This window comes from Panthera pardus, unplaced genomic scaffold, assembly GCF_024362965.1.
Source record: "Panthera pardus isolate Hobbes unplaced genomic scaffold, ASM2436296v1 HiC_scaffold_15, whole genome shotgun sequence".
Classification (NCBI taxonomy): Eukaryota; Metazoa; Chordata; class Mammalia; order Carnivora; family Felidae; genus Panthera; species Panthera pardus.
The window spans coordinates 43,394,036-43,413,844 of NW_026526710.1; the positions used below are offsets into that span (position 1 = coordinate 43,394,036).

Consider the following 19,809-nt stretch of genomic DNA (forward strand, 5'->3'; position numbering starts at 1 on the left):
GGGACTCAATAATACTAATAACTGAATGATATAATCATTTCATTTAAAAATATAAAGCTTTTTGGTCATTGAATTAATGGTCATCTGTTTTTGTAAATTTTTTTTTTTAATGTTTTTTATTTATTTTTGAGACAGAGAGAAGACAGAGCATGAGCAGAGGAGGGGCAGAGAGAGAGGGAGACACAGAATCTGAAGCAGGCTCCAGGCTCTGAGCTGTCAGCACAGAGCCCGACGCGGGGCTCGAACTCACAGACTGTGAGACTGAGCTGAAGTTGGACGCTTAACCGACTGAGCCACCCAGGTGCCCCTATGGTCATCTGTTTTTTAAAAAAATCATTTCACTTTGGCTGCAGAAATTCAATCTGGAAACTGAGAGAGAAAATTTTATCTTTCTTCTCAACCTTTCATAAAATATCAGGTAACAGAGAAAGACTAAAAAAAGCAGAACTGTATAATGCCTGTTTGTAAACCGTGCTCCCTCTTCAGACACTTTCTATATTTATTTATCTGCCTTGATCCCTCAGAAGTCCCACTGGCCTTTTTTTTTTTTTTTTTAAACAAGACTATCTTGGCTTCCTGGACTTTTGCATTGTGTTGTAAATATACTGCCCCATTGATAAGAGCCGCTCATTTTTTTTCTCTAGCTCACAAGTTGGCGCACCAAATGACCTCCTAGAAAATTCTTAAGAACTGATCAGAAAGTGTTTTAGAAAAGGACAGAAGAAAAGCCAGTAGCAATAGAAATCATCCTTCCTTTTGTACTACATTGAGAAACCTGAAGATCTCTGCAAGGCAAAATATCCTAGAACTCCATTCCTATGTGACATGTCTACGTGGACCTGATTAAGCTGTGGGTCGAGCCCTGACTCGGACAAGACTGACAGCCACGTCCAAGAGCAGCGTGGGTAGCCGGGGGGCCCACACGGCACCCTCGTGCTCTAGCCCCGGCCCCAGTAAGTCCACGCTGCTGTGCTGGTCAAAGGAAAAACAGTTAGATCATCAAATACATGCACTTCCGAGTGTGACTTTTCCGTTTTTCGGATTACCTTGATTCGGGGTATTTGGTGAGGGTGGCCAGGCTGCTGGTGTACATGTGGCCGCCCACATCAATGTGGACGGGCGCATTGGATTTTGTGAGCTGTGCTGGAGTAGGAATGCCTTGGTTGTTCAGTGGAGATGCAGGAGATCTAGTGATCAGAGGTCTTGACATATTGGGCCGACTGTCCTACAGAGAGATAAGCAAGTTTAGACACGTTTTCGGTAGAGAGAAAGGAAACACACGCATCATAAAGAATAAGCCAGAGACTAGTGTTGACATTCTTTCGGTAATAAAATCTTGAAAAATCAGCAGGCTCTCACTCTTGTTGTAATGAATATTAGAAACACAAAATCTGTAACAAAGAAAAGGAAAACTTCCCAAGCTCGGAATCAAGGAGCCGAACTAATGTTCATTTCCAATCATCCTGAGCTCTATGACGGCCTATTTTACTAATGAATTCTCACATTTAACAACTGCTAAATGGCACATGGAGAGTTACCCTCATTCCAAGTGAAAAGACAATCAACACTTAAAACAACCCGTATCTAAATAAAATACATAGGCTTTATCCTTCTCTTTGGAAACTTCCCTATTGCTATGCAGTTGGGATAAATACAGATCTTTCAGCATTTGTGTTCTGCAACTATGCTCGATTTCTATTTTTTAAATCACGAAAATGAGGGTATGACTAACCTGGCCTTCAGCACACATTCTCAAAGCAACTTTGTAAACAGGCACCCCAAGTTCATCAGTCAAGAGATTAAAAAAAAAAATCAACACACACTCTACCCATTTGTTCCCTGCTTCACTCTGTACAAGACTAAAGGTCTGGGGACACTTGGAAAAGACTGTACCCTTCAGTGGTAAGTATGTGCTTGTGAGCATGAGCAAGTTGCTCTTCTCTATGCCAGACTTCTTGAAGTGATCAAGCTCCCAAGGTAGAAATGGGGCAGGTGTCAATGGAGAAGCCCCACAGGCAAAGGTACAATGTGAGCAGGGGCGCCCGGGTGGCTCGGTCGGTTAAGCCTCTGACTTCGGCTCAGGTCATGATCTTGCAGTTCACGAGTTCCAGCTCCGCCATCGGGCTCTGAGCCTGGAGCCTCTTGGGATTCTGTGTCTCCCTCTCTCTCTCTGCCCCTCCCCCACTCACTTCTGTCTCTCCCTTTCTCTCAAAAATAAATAAACATTAAAAAAAAAATTTTTTTTAAAGGTACAATGTGAGCAAACAGAGCAGATGGAGGACATCACACGGGGGCAGCGAGAACATGTTGAAGGAACTGTACTCTTGAGGAAATAAAATATTACATCCTTTCCATTGATACAATATAAATATTTCAAACACTATCCAAACATGGTCTATCACTCTCTTAGTGATAGGGCCCAAACCACAGACAAGTCAAGTCAGGTCTCTGGCACTCAATGAAGGGGTCAAATATTTAGAGTCTCCAATTGAGGAATAAGTTAAAACAGCATTTATCCCTCAGTTCTGCAAGGCTAACGCCACAAAAATACTCTCAGATTTATAATTTAGCCAGAGATTGTTTTCAAACATGCAAACAATGTGTGGCAAAGCCAGTGACAAGGCATAATAAAGGGATTTTGAAAAATGCCTTTGATGGAGATTATAAAGGGGAAGTCATCTAGTTTTTGTGCATAAAACCCAGCATGATAAAATATAAATTTGCAAAACATCATACATTTTATGATCTGAAACAGCTTTAGGAGCTACCTGGGGCACAACTGTTAGACTACTTAGCATTAACCACATGTCTAGGCAAGACAGCGAATGCACATACTTTCTGAAACTCTGCAGCTACCATGAATGCGGTGGCGATTGAGCCTTTACACAAAACGCTGACCATCTGTGTTGTGCTTTTCTCCATGCTGAATTAAACAGGGCCCAGAAACAGTCCTAGGAAAAGAGCTAGTGTTTTATTTCTTAAATGGGGTGGTCGGTTCACGGGTGTTCACTCTATTATTCTTTAGATGTTCCTCTATATTTTTAATAATGCAAAAGGTATTAAAAAAAAACACAAAAGGATGTTTGTAGCACACAGAGAAGAGAAATTGAAGAGGTATTGGATGGGGGGAAATACAAAGACAGACACGGTTGGTAGAAAATATAAAACAGTTAAGATTTGAGAATATTAAAAGTTGCGTTTTAGGGGCACCTGGGTGGCTTGGTCGGTTGAGTGTCCGACTTCAGCTCAGGTCATGATCTCACGGTCCGTGAGTTCGAGCCCCGCGTCGGGCTCTGTGCTGACAGCTCAGAGCCTGGAGCCTGTTTCTGATTCTGTGTCTCCCTCTCTCTCTGCCCCTCCCCTGTTCATGCTCTCTCTCTGTCTCAAAAATAAATAAACGTTAAAAAAAAAAAAAAAAAGTTGCGTTTTAAAATTTGAGTGAGAGAGAACAAGATTTTTCCTTTCAAAACGCAATCACATAACCTCTGCTTTTGAGAGATACTTCCTACCTGGCTAAAGACACCCCCTCCCCACCCCCCCAGTACCTTCCACCCTGTTACAATTCATCCCATCATGGACTGCAGCGCCTGTAATAGGTTTTCAATTGGACACATTCTGTATCCTGCCTGAGGGTGCTCAGGCGAAAATGAACAGATTTGCAGGGTTAATACTGTAGTTAGACTGTGACCTCATTCAGCACAGCTCCAACACTGCGAGGTCTATAGAAGAAGGAGAAAAAAAATTAAAGCATAACCGATCGGTTGAAGGATTCCAGATTTCCCAGAATATATACCATTTACATTGTAAATCATGAATGTATGGATATTGCTGAATGTAAAATTAAGCCAGTGTTTCTTCAAGCGGCGGGTGGGCGGGGGATTAACCCTTAAGGGCCAGGAGGGGGTTTCTGACTGCCACGCTGAGGCTCACTCTGGCAGGGCTCCCAAGTTTCAGAACTGGTCTTTCCTGAGCCCCCTGACTTACCTCCTCTGCTCTCTTTCTCCATTCTGGGAATCTTCCCTGGTCTGGGTGTGTCCCCATTAGATGACTTCTAAGGCATTAAGTGGTATTTGCTAACAGAGTAAAGGGTTTTCATTCACTACTTTCTGTACTGGTGCAGACTGAAAGAACTTCTAAAATGCATAGGCTGGGATGGGGAAGAGGATGTTTGGGGCTGGAAGCTCTTGGCGTTTCCAGTGGATACTCCGTAGCTACTGCAGTTACTCCAGATGCTTCCTCTGACACATTCTGGCAACCCCTTCCCCTGCCAATGGCTTTCTCTTCTTTCTCTAGTCTCTGAGGCCCAGATGGGAGGCCTGTACCTGCAGCCCCCATTTCCCTTCCAGCCTCAGGACGAAGCCCATGCCCAGGGTGGCCACGCCGAGCTGGCAAGAACTGGGTTCTCACGGACATTGCTGGCACACCGAAACGACCAACTCTGAGCCCATCTCAAGACTTCCTGTTACTTGGGAAAATAAATCTCCTTCTTTTTAAAGCAAGTTTGAGCTGGGGTTTCTGATACCTATCCTGACAGAATACCCTTCCTTGACGCGGCTCCCTGTGAGGTCATCTGGCTTGGTGAGACGTCGCCTGTGATGCCATGAACAGCTGCCAGATGCAGAACAGCTGACAGATGCAGAATTTTCTACCGTATTATGACCACTTTTCAACTCCACTTCCCCATCTGCCTTTCCCTTTGATTGTTCACCCATCATCATCTCAGTTTGGATATCTCTTAGAATTATTTCCGATGAAAGGCAAACCAAAAACTTTAACCAGAAAGGGCGCAAATGCCTTGGCTGTGCCATCATCACCCTGACGAAACAGCCCAGCGTTCTGTAAGGTGCCCAGACAGAAAGCTGTCTCTGATAAACTCCCACCTGGAACTGACTCTACCTAGGAGAGAAGAACCCTAACATTAAGCTATTTGGTTATTGGCCCTTTCTTGTGCAGCCCATTGTTCCCTCCTTCCACGATATTTACTAACCTCTCTTGAGGGCCAGGCACTCAACCAAGAAATGGATATACAACAGGGAACGTGACACACTGGTCCCTGACCTTACCGGGCTCGCTGTTTGGTGGGAGACAGAAGTCAGGAAACAAGCAACTGCTACCAGGCAGGGAAAGGCCATGTTACTGTGGCAGCTGAATCAAGGGGGCCGGTAACCTAGGCTTGGGGGCTGGGAAGAGGGATGGGGAAGGTCCCCTGGAGACAGTCTAAGCTGAAATCTGATAGATGAGAAATCAACACACAGCGAGCGGGTTGCTGGGAAGGGTTCCAAGCAGTATCGCCAAGGCCCTGAAGTAGGAGAGCACACGGTAGTTTGTAGAAATTAAAAGTATAGCATGTTGTGAGAATTCTCCCACTTACCTTTTCCCCAAGGTCTAGAGGGACAATGTAGGAAACAGAAGCTTGTAAGATGATGGCCTGAGAACCACAGAAGTAAATGACAACTTACAATGAAAAAAATAAAGAAAACCCACTACAACATCCTATGTCTGGAAAAGAGGAAAGGAAAGAGGAAGTCAGCCAACAGCCAGCTTTCTAAACAGCACTGTCCAACAGGACTTTCTACAAGAATGGAAATGTTCTAGATCTGCTCCATTTGGTAGGGTGGCCACCAGCTACATGTGGCTATTTGAGCATTTGAAGTGTGGCTAGTGGAACTAAAAAACAAAATTTTAAATGTTACTGTAATTAATTTAAACTGTAATGTACATAGCCACACATTGGTAGTGGCTGTACTACTGGACAGCACAGTAAAGGCTTACCTTGAATTTTTCTTAATATATGGAAGCCCAAATCATGACAGACCTGAACCTATCAGCCACGTTTATTTATTTTTTACAAGGTTTTTGTTTTTTTTTAAGATTTTACTTTTAAGTAATCTCTACACCCAACGTGGGACTTGAACTTACAAACCCCAAGATCAAGAGTTGCATGCCCTACCAACTGAGCCAGCCAGGCGCCCCACAGCCATGTTTAAATGGAGAAGCAGAGTTACTTCAGAAGTGAATACAGACAGTTCATGACTTCACAGCACTATTTCTCCCTATTTACTGATTTTATGAAAATAAATTAATAGCCACGCAGTGAGGAAAACACATCTATGGCTCTCACAGAGCACTGGGAAAAGGCACCAGACACAAGGGCATGTCCTATATGCCCATTCACACGAAGTTGTGAACCATAAAATGAATGCATGAAGACAGAGCTCAGAACACTGGCCACCTGTGGGGGTTACTGACTGGGAGGGGTAAAGAACGAGCCTTCTGGACAGTTAGACAAGTTCTAAATCTTGATCTGGGTGGTTTCACAGTTGTACGCATGTGGACACTTAAGATTTATTCATTCACTTTACTCTAAGTTCTACTTAAAAAGAAAATAAACCGAAAATAATCTTGGGAAAAACTCCAATCAAAACACCATGCTGTTCAAATACTCATCTAAATTTCTGTGAAATATTACCTTTTTTAAAAACTAAAAAGATGTTTATTATTTCCTCTCCTAGGATAAACCAAATCTGACTATGGTACTTTGACATAAAACAGCCATCTGAAATTGTATTTCAAATTCCTCTTTCCCCCATTTCTATCCCATATGCCTGGATTTTCCAGGCATGTTGATCAGCTTACCTTTAAAGTTTCCATTTCTTGGCTGCTTTCAGTCTGAGGCTTCCTTAGCTTAATCATCCACCTCACCTACCCAACAAAGCAGCAATAATTTTTTTGGTAGGAGACTCCTTCAAGGGATTTGACTTCAGGCATCTTTCAAAAGAAGCTAATGAAAAATTTGCCTTCTAAATCTAACCTAGTTGTGTGCTGTTCAAACAGGAGCCCCAGGGGCACTGCCTGGAACAAATGAGCTGAAGTTTAAACTGAAAGTTTGAATGACTGACTTTGTTAAAAATGTATGCCCCTGTCTTATGTCACGTTTCACTATCTTGGACTACACTACCTCTTTCACTGAGAAAAGAAACAGGTGTCTTAGGGATATTTCCAGAAAAGCATGTCAATAGTAAAATACTTATCTATATTATTTGATATTGTAATTCATAACATTCTATAGAGGAGTGAAGGAATTTAACACAAATCATAACTTTTCCACAAATTTCAACCTTAGTATCTCTCTCTCTCTCTCTCTCTCTCTTTCTCTCTCACACACACACACACACACACACACACAGAGACAGAGAGAGAGAGAGAGAGAGAGAGAGAGAGAGAGAGAGACTGACTCAAGTAGCATCTATATTACATGAAATGGAATGCCTGGAGACTGGAGTGTTCTCATGAATTCTATTTTTTGATAGCTGGCCAACCATTTAGGGTACCCAAACTGTACTCAACGTATCTTAAGCATGGATGTTGCCAGTTCCTGGGATGGAAATCTATGGTTGCCTTCAGAGTGTTATTTTAGAACTGACACAATCCTATTGGACTCATAATGACGGTTCTTGTAGAAAAACTTCAGTTTACTGATCATAGTTACTTAATGGTATAACAAGATTCTCAACCACAATGTCAACGTATTTTGTGAGAGATCTCATTTGTTTCTTCATTTATTCAAGAAATATTTATTGGGTTCCTACCACATTCAATCTCTATGGCCTCTATTGACTTTAACTAAATAGGAGAATGACCTGAGAAAAGAGAGAAAAAACTCCTATAATTTCACATGAGTTAAAAAACAGAAAAAGCAAAAACAAAAACCCACCAGCACTTTAAAGTCTGTGAGTATTGTATATGTAACTTATTTAGAGGACAGTTTCTGTCAATCTCTGAAGACACCTGAGAATTAGGCCCCAAAGCCTTCTAAGCCTCCAAATTTGACATCAAATCTTCCATTCACGTTATCATAGGAGCCCCCTTCAACTTCACAGAACCTATTTACTCTTAATTCATGCATTTATAACAGATGTAGTCATTGGTTTTCTAGCCCATAGGACAATAGCTACTTACAAAAATCATTCAAGATGACATCATCCCCCCAAAAACCCCCTAACTTAGACTGGAAAGTACACAATATACTGAAGAAAGATTCCTGTCCAAAAATAGTAAAGAAAAACATGTTTTTAAGGTAAGACAACTTTCAAAACTTTATACAGCTGTAAAAGTTACCTATACAGAACACCCTACAGGCACAGGAGAAAGAGCCTTGGTTTTGGAAACTGGAGACCTGCTTTCAGCTGGCCTTACCCTTTGTGTGATCTCGGAGAAGTTTCCAAACCTATCAGACTCGTTTCCTCATCTCTAAGACAGGGCTAAATCTTCCCACCCTACAGAGAGATAAAGCCAGCAGCGGGTGAGACATGTTTGTGAGGGCGTATAGTACAGGGCTTGGCATAGAGAAGGACAAAGGAAGTTTCTTTCCTTCTGCACATGAAAAATGAAATCTCACAGAGCAGTAAATCAGATGTACAGAGAAGACTTCTATGGAGCAACGGAGAAATACAGAGAACTTTAGAGATAGTTGAGGAGGGAAGATCCACAGGTGAAAAAAACAGCATTTTACAGTGATGAAAGGATTATATTGTGGGGTACAGGTAAGTGAAAAGAAAATAGGACAGAGCATAACAAGATGCTAGTTATGTGCCGTGGACAAGTGTATGAAAGGAAGTGGAGAATGAAATCAGCACAGTTATGTTCATAAAATGAAATGGCAATTGAATTGTACCGATTTTCCTTTTCGGATCAAAAATCTTAATTTCACAGATTTAAAAAAATCCCAGAAATCAAAAATAGGAGGCTTCAAAGTTGTTTCAAAATGACTAGCAACTGTGTTAAATTAATCTGCAATTGCTTCCTAATCTGAAACAGCAAAATGTTACTCTTCTTGCTGCTGGCCAAGAGGAGGGGCTCCTAATGTTTATCTATTTCAATGCACAATCTCTGCCAGATATGTGGTGCGTGCCCTCAACATGCCTTTTTGTTTTTTTCTTTTTCAAATGAAACATGTATCTGAGAAGCTCCCTTATTAGATTACTGAGCTGGGACCATGAAAAGAACAACTATTTGCCAAAATTTCTCTGCTTTTTGTTCCCCCCAGAAGGAAAGTGAACTTGAAAAAACAGAATATTTTGATAGAACTTTGCTGTGCTTATTATAGCTGGATTATTTTTTAAATTAGATTTCTTAGATATTTTTAAATGCATGTAAAACATCAGAGTATTTTAAAATACACATTACAGCTCAACTATGGATGTCACTAATTATTTTATTTTTTTAAATATTTATGTATTTTGAGAGAGAGAGAGAGAGAGTGTGTGCACATGGGCAGAGAGAAGGAGAGAGAGAATCCCAAGCAGGCTCCGTGCTGTCAGCACAGAGCCCAACACGGGGCTCAATCCCAGGAACCGTGAGATCATGACCTGAGCCGAAATCAAGAGTCAAGCTCTCAACTGAGCCACCAAGCACCCATGAATGTTACTAATTTAAAAAAATAAATAAATAAAAATAAAAACATAGCATTCAAGTGGAAAAGTAGGTTCTGTAACAGTTCCATAGGGAAAGACTATTTTTCAAAGATATGTGTATATGCAATAAAAAATTCTGGAATTAACATCAAAATATTAGTAGGGGTTAGGACTATGTAATGATGTTCCAGACAAATTTTACTTTTGTTTTTATTCTCTTGTGCTTTATGACACAGAGCATTTATTACTCTTGAAATTTTAAAAAACAATTTTTAAGAAGAAAAAAATGTACAATTAAATCAATTAGTACATACTCTTGGCATGCTGCTATATTTTACTTTCATAATCAGGATTTTTTCTTTTTTTCTGACATTTTAAAACCAAGGACTGAATGAAGAAATACAGAAATTTTCGGATAATGCTTCCTTTTCCTTTATTTTCTTGCCAGGGAGGAAATGTGTGGAACCAAAAATTAAATGGGCCTCAGGTCATGGTAAGCTCGTATTTAGCTGACACAGAAGTCTATTTAGTTTGATCCTGAAAGAATGGTGCAGGAATATATGGTTTCCACACTCCTGGGAACTATCTGGTCATCTGCGCCCTCCTCAAGTTCGTCCATTCCCAGATCCAAAACACAGCAAAAGCAAGACAAGGAAAGATGTACCTGCATGCCTCCCACATTTCCAGAAGTTGGTGCCCTGCATGCGTTCTCTTGGAAGGAGAATGCATAATGGCAGCAGAAGCTGGCAATGAAACAGTATCTAACGCTCACAGAGGGCCTCCTAGTCTGAAATCAGAAACCCCTGCACAATGTTAAGTATTATCACCATTTCACGAAGAAGGAAGTTGACTGTGGGGTCAAGCGGCTTAGCCTATAATTATCTAGTAATGAATTTACAGCGATATTTGACACACTAGTCACTGTGTACCAGGATAAGGTTACCGCGCTCCATTACTAGGCTATCCATGCTCCGGCTTTCACAAGAGAAGGGACAGATTTACCTTGCTCCATCCATGGTCTTCCACGCAGTCTGTTTTGAAAATGAACACAACTGGCTGGAGGGTTAGGAGGACGGTCAGTGGTCATGCAGAAGGCAGGAGCCAGCTGGCCCAGCACTGGACTCCTCCTCCCCCACCACACACTGTGTATTTCCCCCACCACAGAGAACTGGCATTTTATTTACTCCTCTAACTGCTAGTCCTAGATCTTAACTACAGGACACATCTGCCTCGAAATAGACAATAAACTTGACGTATTGACTTCTTGGATGTGGTCATAAAAATTCCTTGTCTAGCAGTGTCAAAAGCTAAATGTGTTCCTTCTAACCTTAATTGCATCCCTGGGAACCTCCTCTTAAAATTCTTAGATGGTTATTTGCTTGACCTTTGTGCATTAAAAAATAAAAAATTAGGACACACAGCGTTCAAAATATACTAGCTTACTCTAACTTATACAACAGATGTTTCAAAAAGTTCATTTGCTCACTTGTTCATTCATTTAGAAAATGTTGGCTGGCTCTTCTATTTGGAGCTAGGCTAGGGCAATGTGGAATTGAATTTTTCAGGGAGTTGACAGTCTTCTCTGGGAATTAGCCATATGCACAGGCAGTTCCTGAAGAGAAGAGATCCCCATATAAATAAAAAAAAATTTAAATCAAATCATCCTTTAAATGCTCTGAAAACGACTTATTGACCCTCTTCAACAAATCCTTTTGAGGGCAAGCAATACTTTGGTACAGCAAGGGATGCACTTGGCTTTATGAATCCAGAGTATATTACTGCTAAATAACACTTATACTTAGTAATTCCATGTTACGGGGATCATACTAAGTTCTGGCACAATTATTTTTAATTTTTATTTAATTTAATTAATTTATTTTTTTTTTTTTTAATTTTAGACACAGAGCACAAGCAGGAGGGAGGGGCAGGGGGAGAGAGAATCTTAAGCAGGCTCCACACCCATCATGGATCATGACCTGAGCCGAAATCAAGAGCCAGATACTCAACTGACTGAGCCACCCAGGGGCCCCAACCCAATTAGTTTTTAAAAGAGGGAACCATTGCAGTACTTCTACTGACGCTGACAAACGTTTCTTAACTCAGCATATTTCAGAGGATGGGACAAAGGAGAGCCCAAGCCACGTCACTGAAGAGGGACAGGGACCGTGGCAAGCCACCTACCTGGCTTCAGTTTTCCCATTGATAATATACACTGTTGGACCAGACGGCCTAGAATGCTTTTTTAACTCCTGATTTCTTACTACGCTGTAATTTTAAAAACTATCCGCCATAGAGATTCAAGTATCTTAAAGGAGGCTAGCATTTTAGGAGGTCAGAATTGGAATTCAAATCTTCTTTGAAATCAAGGAGAACCGGTCATGAAATGAAAGGCATTCCTAAAGCATGAATGCAAAAGAAAAAAGAAAAAAAAAAAAAAAGAAGCTAACACAGAGAGATTCCTTAACAGTCACAGCATTTGCTCTGGCTGATTAGGAAGATTAAATTTTAATCACTACAGCTTTTTATTTGCCTCCACCAACAGGAGGAAATAGCCAATAAAATATGGTGCTTAATGAACAGAATGCCTACTTCAGAGATTCTTTACTTGGTGCCATCTAATGGGGCTATTGTTTATTTATTTATATCTCGTGTTGTTCTAAAATACTACAGCTGTCTGAAAGCAGCTTGAGATCCCCTTCCGGAAGAGAAAAAAACTGTATTAGTGATAGAAAATGGATGTTTTTTAATCAAGTAACACTCTCTTATAGGCAGAATCAGCGTCAACTATTCAAAAAGATGTACTGGGTGATAAACAAAAAAATGGGGGGCGATGGAAGGAAGCAGTCCCGGTGTGTGCACACCAAGACGAAAGGGTGGTGCGCCACGAGGATAGGCACTCCAGAGGTCTAGTGGTTTGCCAGAAACGCTTCTCCTGGTTGAAATCTGCAGGTGGGATCTTTACCACGAGAAGATGTAGACTGACCCCCTTCCAGATGTTTGAGTCACCCTGGTTGTTAGTCATGTCATTCTGTTTGAGTTGCTAGTGGGAACTGGTATTGAATACAAGTAGGGATGACTCAACGGGCTACCTTGGTTGGCTCTGCTCCTTGCGAGGTGGCCAACGATGGGTCGGCCGGCAGCCAACTAAGGGGCCAAGAGGCCCAACCGTGCCCACAGCTGAACCACTAAGCCTGGTATGAGCACAGCACCCTCGTGTCTCAGGATATTTTTGAGGGGACATCAGCTGATGAAACTTCCTGCTTAGCAGCAGATGGGAGAGAAGATAGCATTGAAAACACAGATTAGGAAGAAGGCGAATGAGCAGTAAAGACAGCAGCCAAACAGTCATCCTCCTCGCTACTTTACTGCGATGAGCTATTCTCTACAATTTTCACACTGTAAAAGGAGACATCTGTGTTCTTGGAGAAGTAGCTTAAAATAAACACCAACAAGAGTAAAAAAAAAAAAAAAAAAAAAAAAAAAAAAACAAAAAAAACAAGAAACCAACTTTTTTAAAGATCAACCTGATTGGCAAGAAAAGTTTGGTACAAAAATGGAAATGTGTTAGAAAAAAACAAAAATCATACCTGGAATTTACATTAGTGCCCCATGCATGCGAAGCAGTTATCTGTGAGATCCTAGAACTCCAAAGGCCTTATGAACAATCATAACCCACAGCCTTCCAAAAGGTCCAGAGGGGGAGGAGAGTAAGGGCCATACTGTTTTCTGTAAAGGAAGCTGAGGTAGGAATATTTACATTAACTGCCCAAGGTAAAAAAAAAAAAAAAAAAAAAAAAAGAAAGAAAGGAAAAAAGAAAAGTAGTTGATTCAAAGTAAGAAGCAAAATATTCGGGGCTCTAAGCCTGCATTCTCCTGTCTCAAATGTGCTGTCTCCTTCTGGGGCAATCTGGGAGTGTCTGACCCACTAGGACCTGGATCCAACTTTGAAAACAGGCCTTTCATTTGCCTGTGGCAGCAGACGCACTGGAGCATTTCCGCTAGAGGGAAAAGAAACGGGCAGCAGAAGGCCTTTGGTATTCTTAAAAGCCCCAGCTTGATTTTATTAGATGGTTCTTTAACCACAAGACACAGCCTGCAATGCTATGACAACCACAGAGGTGGCAGAGCGAGATGGGTAAATGCAGTTTTGTGCATGAAGAAAAGCGGTCCATATTAGGGAAGCAGGACAGGGACAGAGGTCAGGCCGAGAAGAAATGAGAAGATTCGAAGGAACAGAAAGGGGCAGGAGGTGAGAAAGGGACAGTGATGCAGCAGGCAGATGGAAAGAGAAATTGATGGAAAGGAAAATACAGGAGATACAAGAAAAGCGAGGAGGAAGAAAAGCCTGCGTGTTGTGGGGAGTGGAGTGGACCGGACTGGTTTTATCTCATTTCCCAACCAGGAATCTACTTATCTATAGACAGGAGGTCAGTTTCTAACACCTGCCCATCTTGTTTATCCTCTTATTGATTCCATATTAAGACCTTACTTGGTCCCTCTACGTGGGTAGCTGTGCAGGAAATTTGGGGAGGGTTTAAAGGCTTTTCTCCAGGTCTCGCAATTTGCTGCGGTCCTCTCTATAACAAACTGGAAGGATCCCTCTGTGTGTTGTTTCCTTCTGAAGACTGTGGGGCTGAAGCCTAATTTTTAGAGAACCATGTAGATCCTTCACCCACGTGGAAAGTTCACTGATACACATGCCCATGGATAAATGGGTTAGCTCATGGAATGGAAGATCCCAGGCACCAATTAAAGCCCTGCAAACACCATCAGAATGAAATTGGGGGTGAATGCTACCCAGTTATTTTTCCTATCAACTCCCCCACAGTACTTAATGAAATGCTTTTTTTTTTTTTTAATTTTTGCACACAGTAGAAAATGAATTAACAGTACTGATGATGATAAAGCAAGTCTATAAGGTGCTACAACTGAGCGCTGAGCTTCCAGTAAATGACCTCACTGATTTTTTTTCCTTTGGGGCAGGTGGCCCTCAAACGCTTTTCTGATTTGTTACCTGCTCATCCCATCCATCAAATAAAAAATAAACAAAACCCACAATCTCGTGGCATTAATAGGCACAAATTTTAATTAAGGAAACATTAAATGCTGATGAGGTGACAGGGATTTTGTGGAAATAAACGCATAATTCTTCCCAATACAGAAGCCTGATGCGGTCATACTGCACAGTAAAAATACCTGCGCCACGAGGAACTGAGCAGCTCAGGGCTTGCCAAGGAACTGCCAGGGCTGGTGGTGTTGGTGTTGCCAAGGTTTAAAAAAAAATGATGAAAAGGCCGCCGACCAGGACAAGAGCGTCAAACCGCAGCAAACCGGGTGAAGTGCTTTTCACAAATGAAATACGTTCAGAACTACCCCTGGAAATCAACCAGACTGCAGGCTGGCGAGGACCAGAACGGTGTTCTGTTCACTGCATCCTAGTCTCCAGCAGCTAGAGCGTGGCATTCGGTAGGCACTCAATAAACATTTGCTGAAGAATGTGACAGTGAACTCCAGAAGAGAATGCAAAAGGTGGGTATAGAAAGCCCCCTCCATCTTCCACCTTCCTCCACACGATTTCTCTCTTGTCTCCAATAACCATCTAAAGTTTTAGAAACCACCTTCTTAGAGAGAATAGGGAGCAGAAGGGAAGACAACAGAAAGCTAACCCGGGGCTGGAACAGGCAGAACCCTTCAAGTAACACAATGCACCAATACAGCCACATGTCACTTCAGCACAGAGACCAGGAGAGACGTTAAGAATAACTTAGGTGGACATTTATTCTGTAATAAAAGTAATACTGTTTTTAAGTGAAGTAAAATATTTTATGGTATAATCTTAACAATTTGACAGCCGCTCTTTATAAATTCTATTTGGAAGAATATTACTAGCACTTTAGCAATGGCATACGGAGGCAGAATGGAATCGTGAGCTCCAGGGCCAGCATGCTGGGTTTCAGTCCACCACATGCCTGCTGTGTGATTTAACCCTCTATGCCTCAGTCCCTACATTTTAAAAATATTTATTTATTTTGAGAGAGAGAGAGAGAGAGAGTACACATGGGTGAACGCAAGCAAGAGACAGGCAGAGAAAGGGGGAGAGAGAATCCCAAGCCGGCTCCGCACTGTCAGCACAGAGCCCGACACAAGACTCAAACTCACGAACAGTGAGATCATGACCTGGGCTGAAATGACGAGTCAGATGCTTGAGCCACCGAGGGACCCCTCGGTTTCTCCGTCTTTAAGATAGTATTAACAACACCTTTCGTGATTACTGTGAAAAAAATCCGTAATTCACATAAAGAGTAGAAAGTTATAAAAAGCATTTACCTTGTTCCTGGAATGAATGAATGAATGAATGAATAAATAAATAAATAAATAAATAAATAAATAGCAAGCTACTATTCCTAATAATGGTTTTAAAGATTTTATAAAAGATGATTGTTAGTTTCAAAGGATTTCATGAATGGGGCACCTGAGTGTCTCAGTCGGTTGAGCATCCGACTTTGGCTCAGGTCATCATCTCGCAGTCCATGAGTTCGGGCCCCGCGTCGGGCTCTGTGCTGACAGCTGGGAGCCTGGAGCCTGCTTCGAATTCTGGGTCTCCCTCTCTCTCTGCCCCTCTCCCACTCATGCTCTATCTGTCTCTGTCAAAAATGAATACACATTAAAAACAGTCTTTAAAGGATTTCATGATTATTTCTAAGGTATACTTACAAAATACAGGTCTACATATAAGTTGCTTATATAACCATTCTTATTTGTTCTCTATTGTCCACTGGTTGTCAACTTGCTGTGAAATCCCAGCCTACTTTATACTATGTGTTATGCAGGGCTGCACAAACATCCCGAAACTGGAACTTAGCAAAGATAATACACATTATCTGAAACGCATAATGTGTATCAAAGAACTTTTGGTATTGCTGACCACCAAGAATAAATAAGTAGTAATTCCCTTCTGTCCTGCTTTTACGGTCTTCTCAAATTTCTTGAAGTACAGCGTCTATCTTGATGAAGACACTGGGTGAACGAAAATGTGCCTGGCCATTACATTAAATCTCGCGGTCACTGCTTTCCACACATCTTCAGAAGGTCCTGAGCCTGATGATGGCCTTGGAGGGCCACTGCTTAAAGAATCCCCACGTGAGCGGAAGTGCCCTCGAGATCCAAAACATGCCTCCTTTCTGTAGTTCTGAAATATGACAAATAAGCCAGAAAAGACTCTGGTGTGTGACTGACACAAAAATGTTAGCTCCCTGTTTCTAGGTCAGTCTAGCATTCCTTGGAAAAGTGTTTTTTATTGAAACAAACTAAATGAGTTCTAAATCTTTACATTTGAAAATGTACTGGCCTTCTAAGGGAAATCCTAAACTAAACGGTAATCAACTGAAATCAAGAATAAAGGCACTTACCTTCCTGGCCTATTATCACTTGGAGAAGATGATTTGAGTATTAATAATATTCACTCAACCATTTATACAAACTAAGACTCAAAAATAAATCCCATCCCTGGAATTATTTTATCTACTAATAATGTACTTGATGTCCTGTTTCATATAGTTGGTATATGGAAATTAAAATGTTAAAGAAATTAAGCAGTGATTACCACTTCTCTAAATCTATATTAAGCAATATTCAGCTGCACTAATGTAATTTAGTTGGATGATAATAAAGACAAAGATAGGAGGTGGCAAGGAATTAGCATATTTGAAATGTAAAAAATAATTGCGGAAAGGGACTATAGCAATTCTAGGTAAAAAGCCTACACTTTCGGAACCAATTGCGGTCGTCTGTTACTCTTAATTTAAAAATCTGTAAGAAAGCATCAAAATCAATTCAATTCAGTCTTAATGAGACAGCTCTAACAGGAGCTTATTCACTGTACCTGTCCTAATTAGCATGAATATGTCCTCCGTGTCAAATCTGACAATACACTTAACTAAATTAATGTTAATCCCACAACACAGGATCGTATTTGAGTTAGCAGCTCTAAAACAGAATTTGCACATTAATATTTTGATAATGAATAACAGATGAACTCAGGGCTGGAAAAGAACTGGTTTGTGATTATTTCCCCAAAAAGGGAAACTGAGGCTCAAGGGAGACTCAGAGGCTTGCTCAGGGCCCCGCTGAGGAGTAGCTGGAAAGCACGGGTTCAATGCATGTATGTGCCCAGCTATTTTCTTTTTGTCACCTCCCCAGAGAGACCTGGAATCCTGTGTCACCTTGTAAAACTAAATGGAAGTCAGATGATATCCCACCTCAATTATTGATGATGAATAGCATTTGTTAAGATTCCCAAACAGAAGACCTCAGGTACCTCCCCCCATGAGGTTATTAACTATAATTCTTGCTTTTTAATTGCCACTTAGGCTAAAATGACTACCTCTTCAAGATCTATATGAAGATAATTTGGAGATTTAGTTTGGGGTGGATGTCAACAGACACTAACTGACCTTAACACATATTTCAAAAGTGTTATGAAGGATACGGGATGAGAAAAATAATGACAAATTAGAACGAAAACAAGAGAAAACTAATGACTGGAAAGGTGGTGCCTGCCCATTCCATATTTTAGCTCTAAAATGTTTTCAGTGTGTCCCAAACATGAAACTGCAAGGTGGTTACCTTTCAATTTATGCCTGTAAACCGTCAGTCCTGCCTGGGAGCCACTGGAAATATTGAGATGGTGAAAACAGTCCCCACTTCGAACTGGCACGACATGAAAACATCTCGGCGTCGGGCTGGCATCTCCCTTGTTTTAATTTCCCAAAGGCTGGGAGTTTGGAAAGCTGGATTTGAGTGTTCCCGCACACGCCTGCTGCCCCAGGTTGTCAAACCTTCTTCCGCCATAAGGTGAGGAGGCTGAACTCTTTCAGAAGAGTGCCCACATTAGTTCCCGTGGGACCTTCTTCTTTTCAGAGGAGAGCTTATACGTTAGTGGCAGTGTGCTGGGGAGGCAGTGGAGGAAGGGGCCAGGGCCACTCTCCCTAGAGGAGGCTGGGCCACCCAGGACCTGGAAGGGGGATGAGCTTGGGCCTGGATTATCACCCAGGGGCTTCAGCTGCGACAGTCTCTGAGTCTGCTAATGATAGCAATGACAGGTAACGTCTTGGGGGCCCTTCTGTTGTGCCGGGCCCCAGTCACATCCAACTCTTGAAATGCACTATCTCATCTAATCTTTATAATGACCTTGCAACACTTCACCAAAAATGCCATTTTTATAGGCAAACTCCAGTCTTCTAAACCTCTCATCTTGGCAAAAGTTCACCTTCCCTCAGCAAAACCCATTTTCCAGGTAGCAATAATCAACGACTTAAATACCCAAAGAAACTTGCCTCTTTTATTAAGTGGTGAAAAGAATACTTACCTCACAAACCTGATCTCAGGATTTCATGAGGATATGAGGTATCTAATATAGGGTAGAGGCATAGTAAGAAAATAATTGTTTTTTTTTTAAAAAGATCTATCGGGGTGCCTGGGTGGCTTAGTCGGTTGAGCATCTGACTTCAGCACAGGTTATAGAATCTCACGGTTTGTGAATCTGAGTTCCACGTGGGGCTCTCTGCTGTCAGCACAGAGCCTGTTCTGTCCCCCTCACTCCTCCCTCTCTCTCTTGCTCTCTTTCTCTCACAATAAATAAACTCTAAAAAATAGTATAAAAAGATATATCAAAATTGCACTCCATCTAGCTATAGGATTTTAAGAGCTGGATTTATAATACTGAAAACTTCTATACTAGATTCCTGTGGATTAATGGTTCACTTTAAAAGCAGACACACACAGGGGCTCCTGGATGGCTCAGTCAGTTAGGCGTCCGACTCTTGGTTTCAGCTCAGGTCATGATCTCATGGCTTCATGAGTTCCAGCCCCACTCTAGGCTCTGTGCTGGCAGTGCGGAGCCTGCTTGGGATTCTCTCTCTCCCTCTCTCTGTCCCTCCCTCACTTGTGCTTGTCTCTGTCTCTCTCAAATATGTCTCAAAACAAATAAACTTTTTAAAAAAGTGAAATAAATTTAAAAAGATAATAAAAGCAGACATAAGAATACATATGCTATATAACTAGTATATGTATTCACTTGTTTGAAACGCTAACGAAGATACATTACAACTCATCTATAGTGGGAGGGTGCAGACCAGTACCTGCCTATGGGCTGAAGCTGGGGGTGAAGGTGGTGACGGGGAAGGAGGTGACTGGGGAGTGGCAGGAGGAAACTTCCTAAGATGATGGAAATTATCTAGATCTTGATCGGGGTGGTGGATACATAGGTATACACGCTTGTCAAAACTCACTGTACTCTACACCTAAAATTGATTCATTTTGTTGTATGTAAATTATCTCCATAAAAGTGATTGGGGGAAAAAAAAGTAGTTCCAAGAAAAAAAAAACAAGCACAAAA

At 41.5% G+C, this 19,809-nt stretch overlaps 1 protein-coding gene across 4 annotated transcripts in view; it reads right to left on the reverse strand.

Annotated features, from left to right (window-relative positions):
* Nucleotides 1-19,809, reverse strand: part of KCTD1 (potassium channel tetramerization domain containing 1) — a 186,496-nt gene that overhangs the window by 45,009 nt on the left and 121,678 nt on the right. For all 4 annotated transcript variants that reach the window (XM_019465496.2, XM_019465498.2, XM_053902520.1 and 1 more), the window contains exon 2: nucleotides 1,047-1,225. In XM_019465496.2, the coding sequence (XP_019321041.1) occupies nucleotides 1,047-1,225 (179 nt within the window). The remainder of the gene's footprint in view (nucleotides 1-1,046; nucleotides 1,226-19,809) is intronic.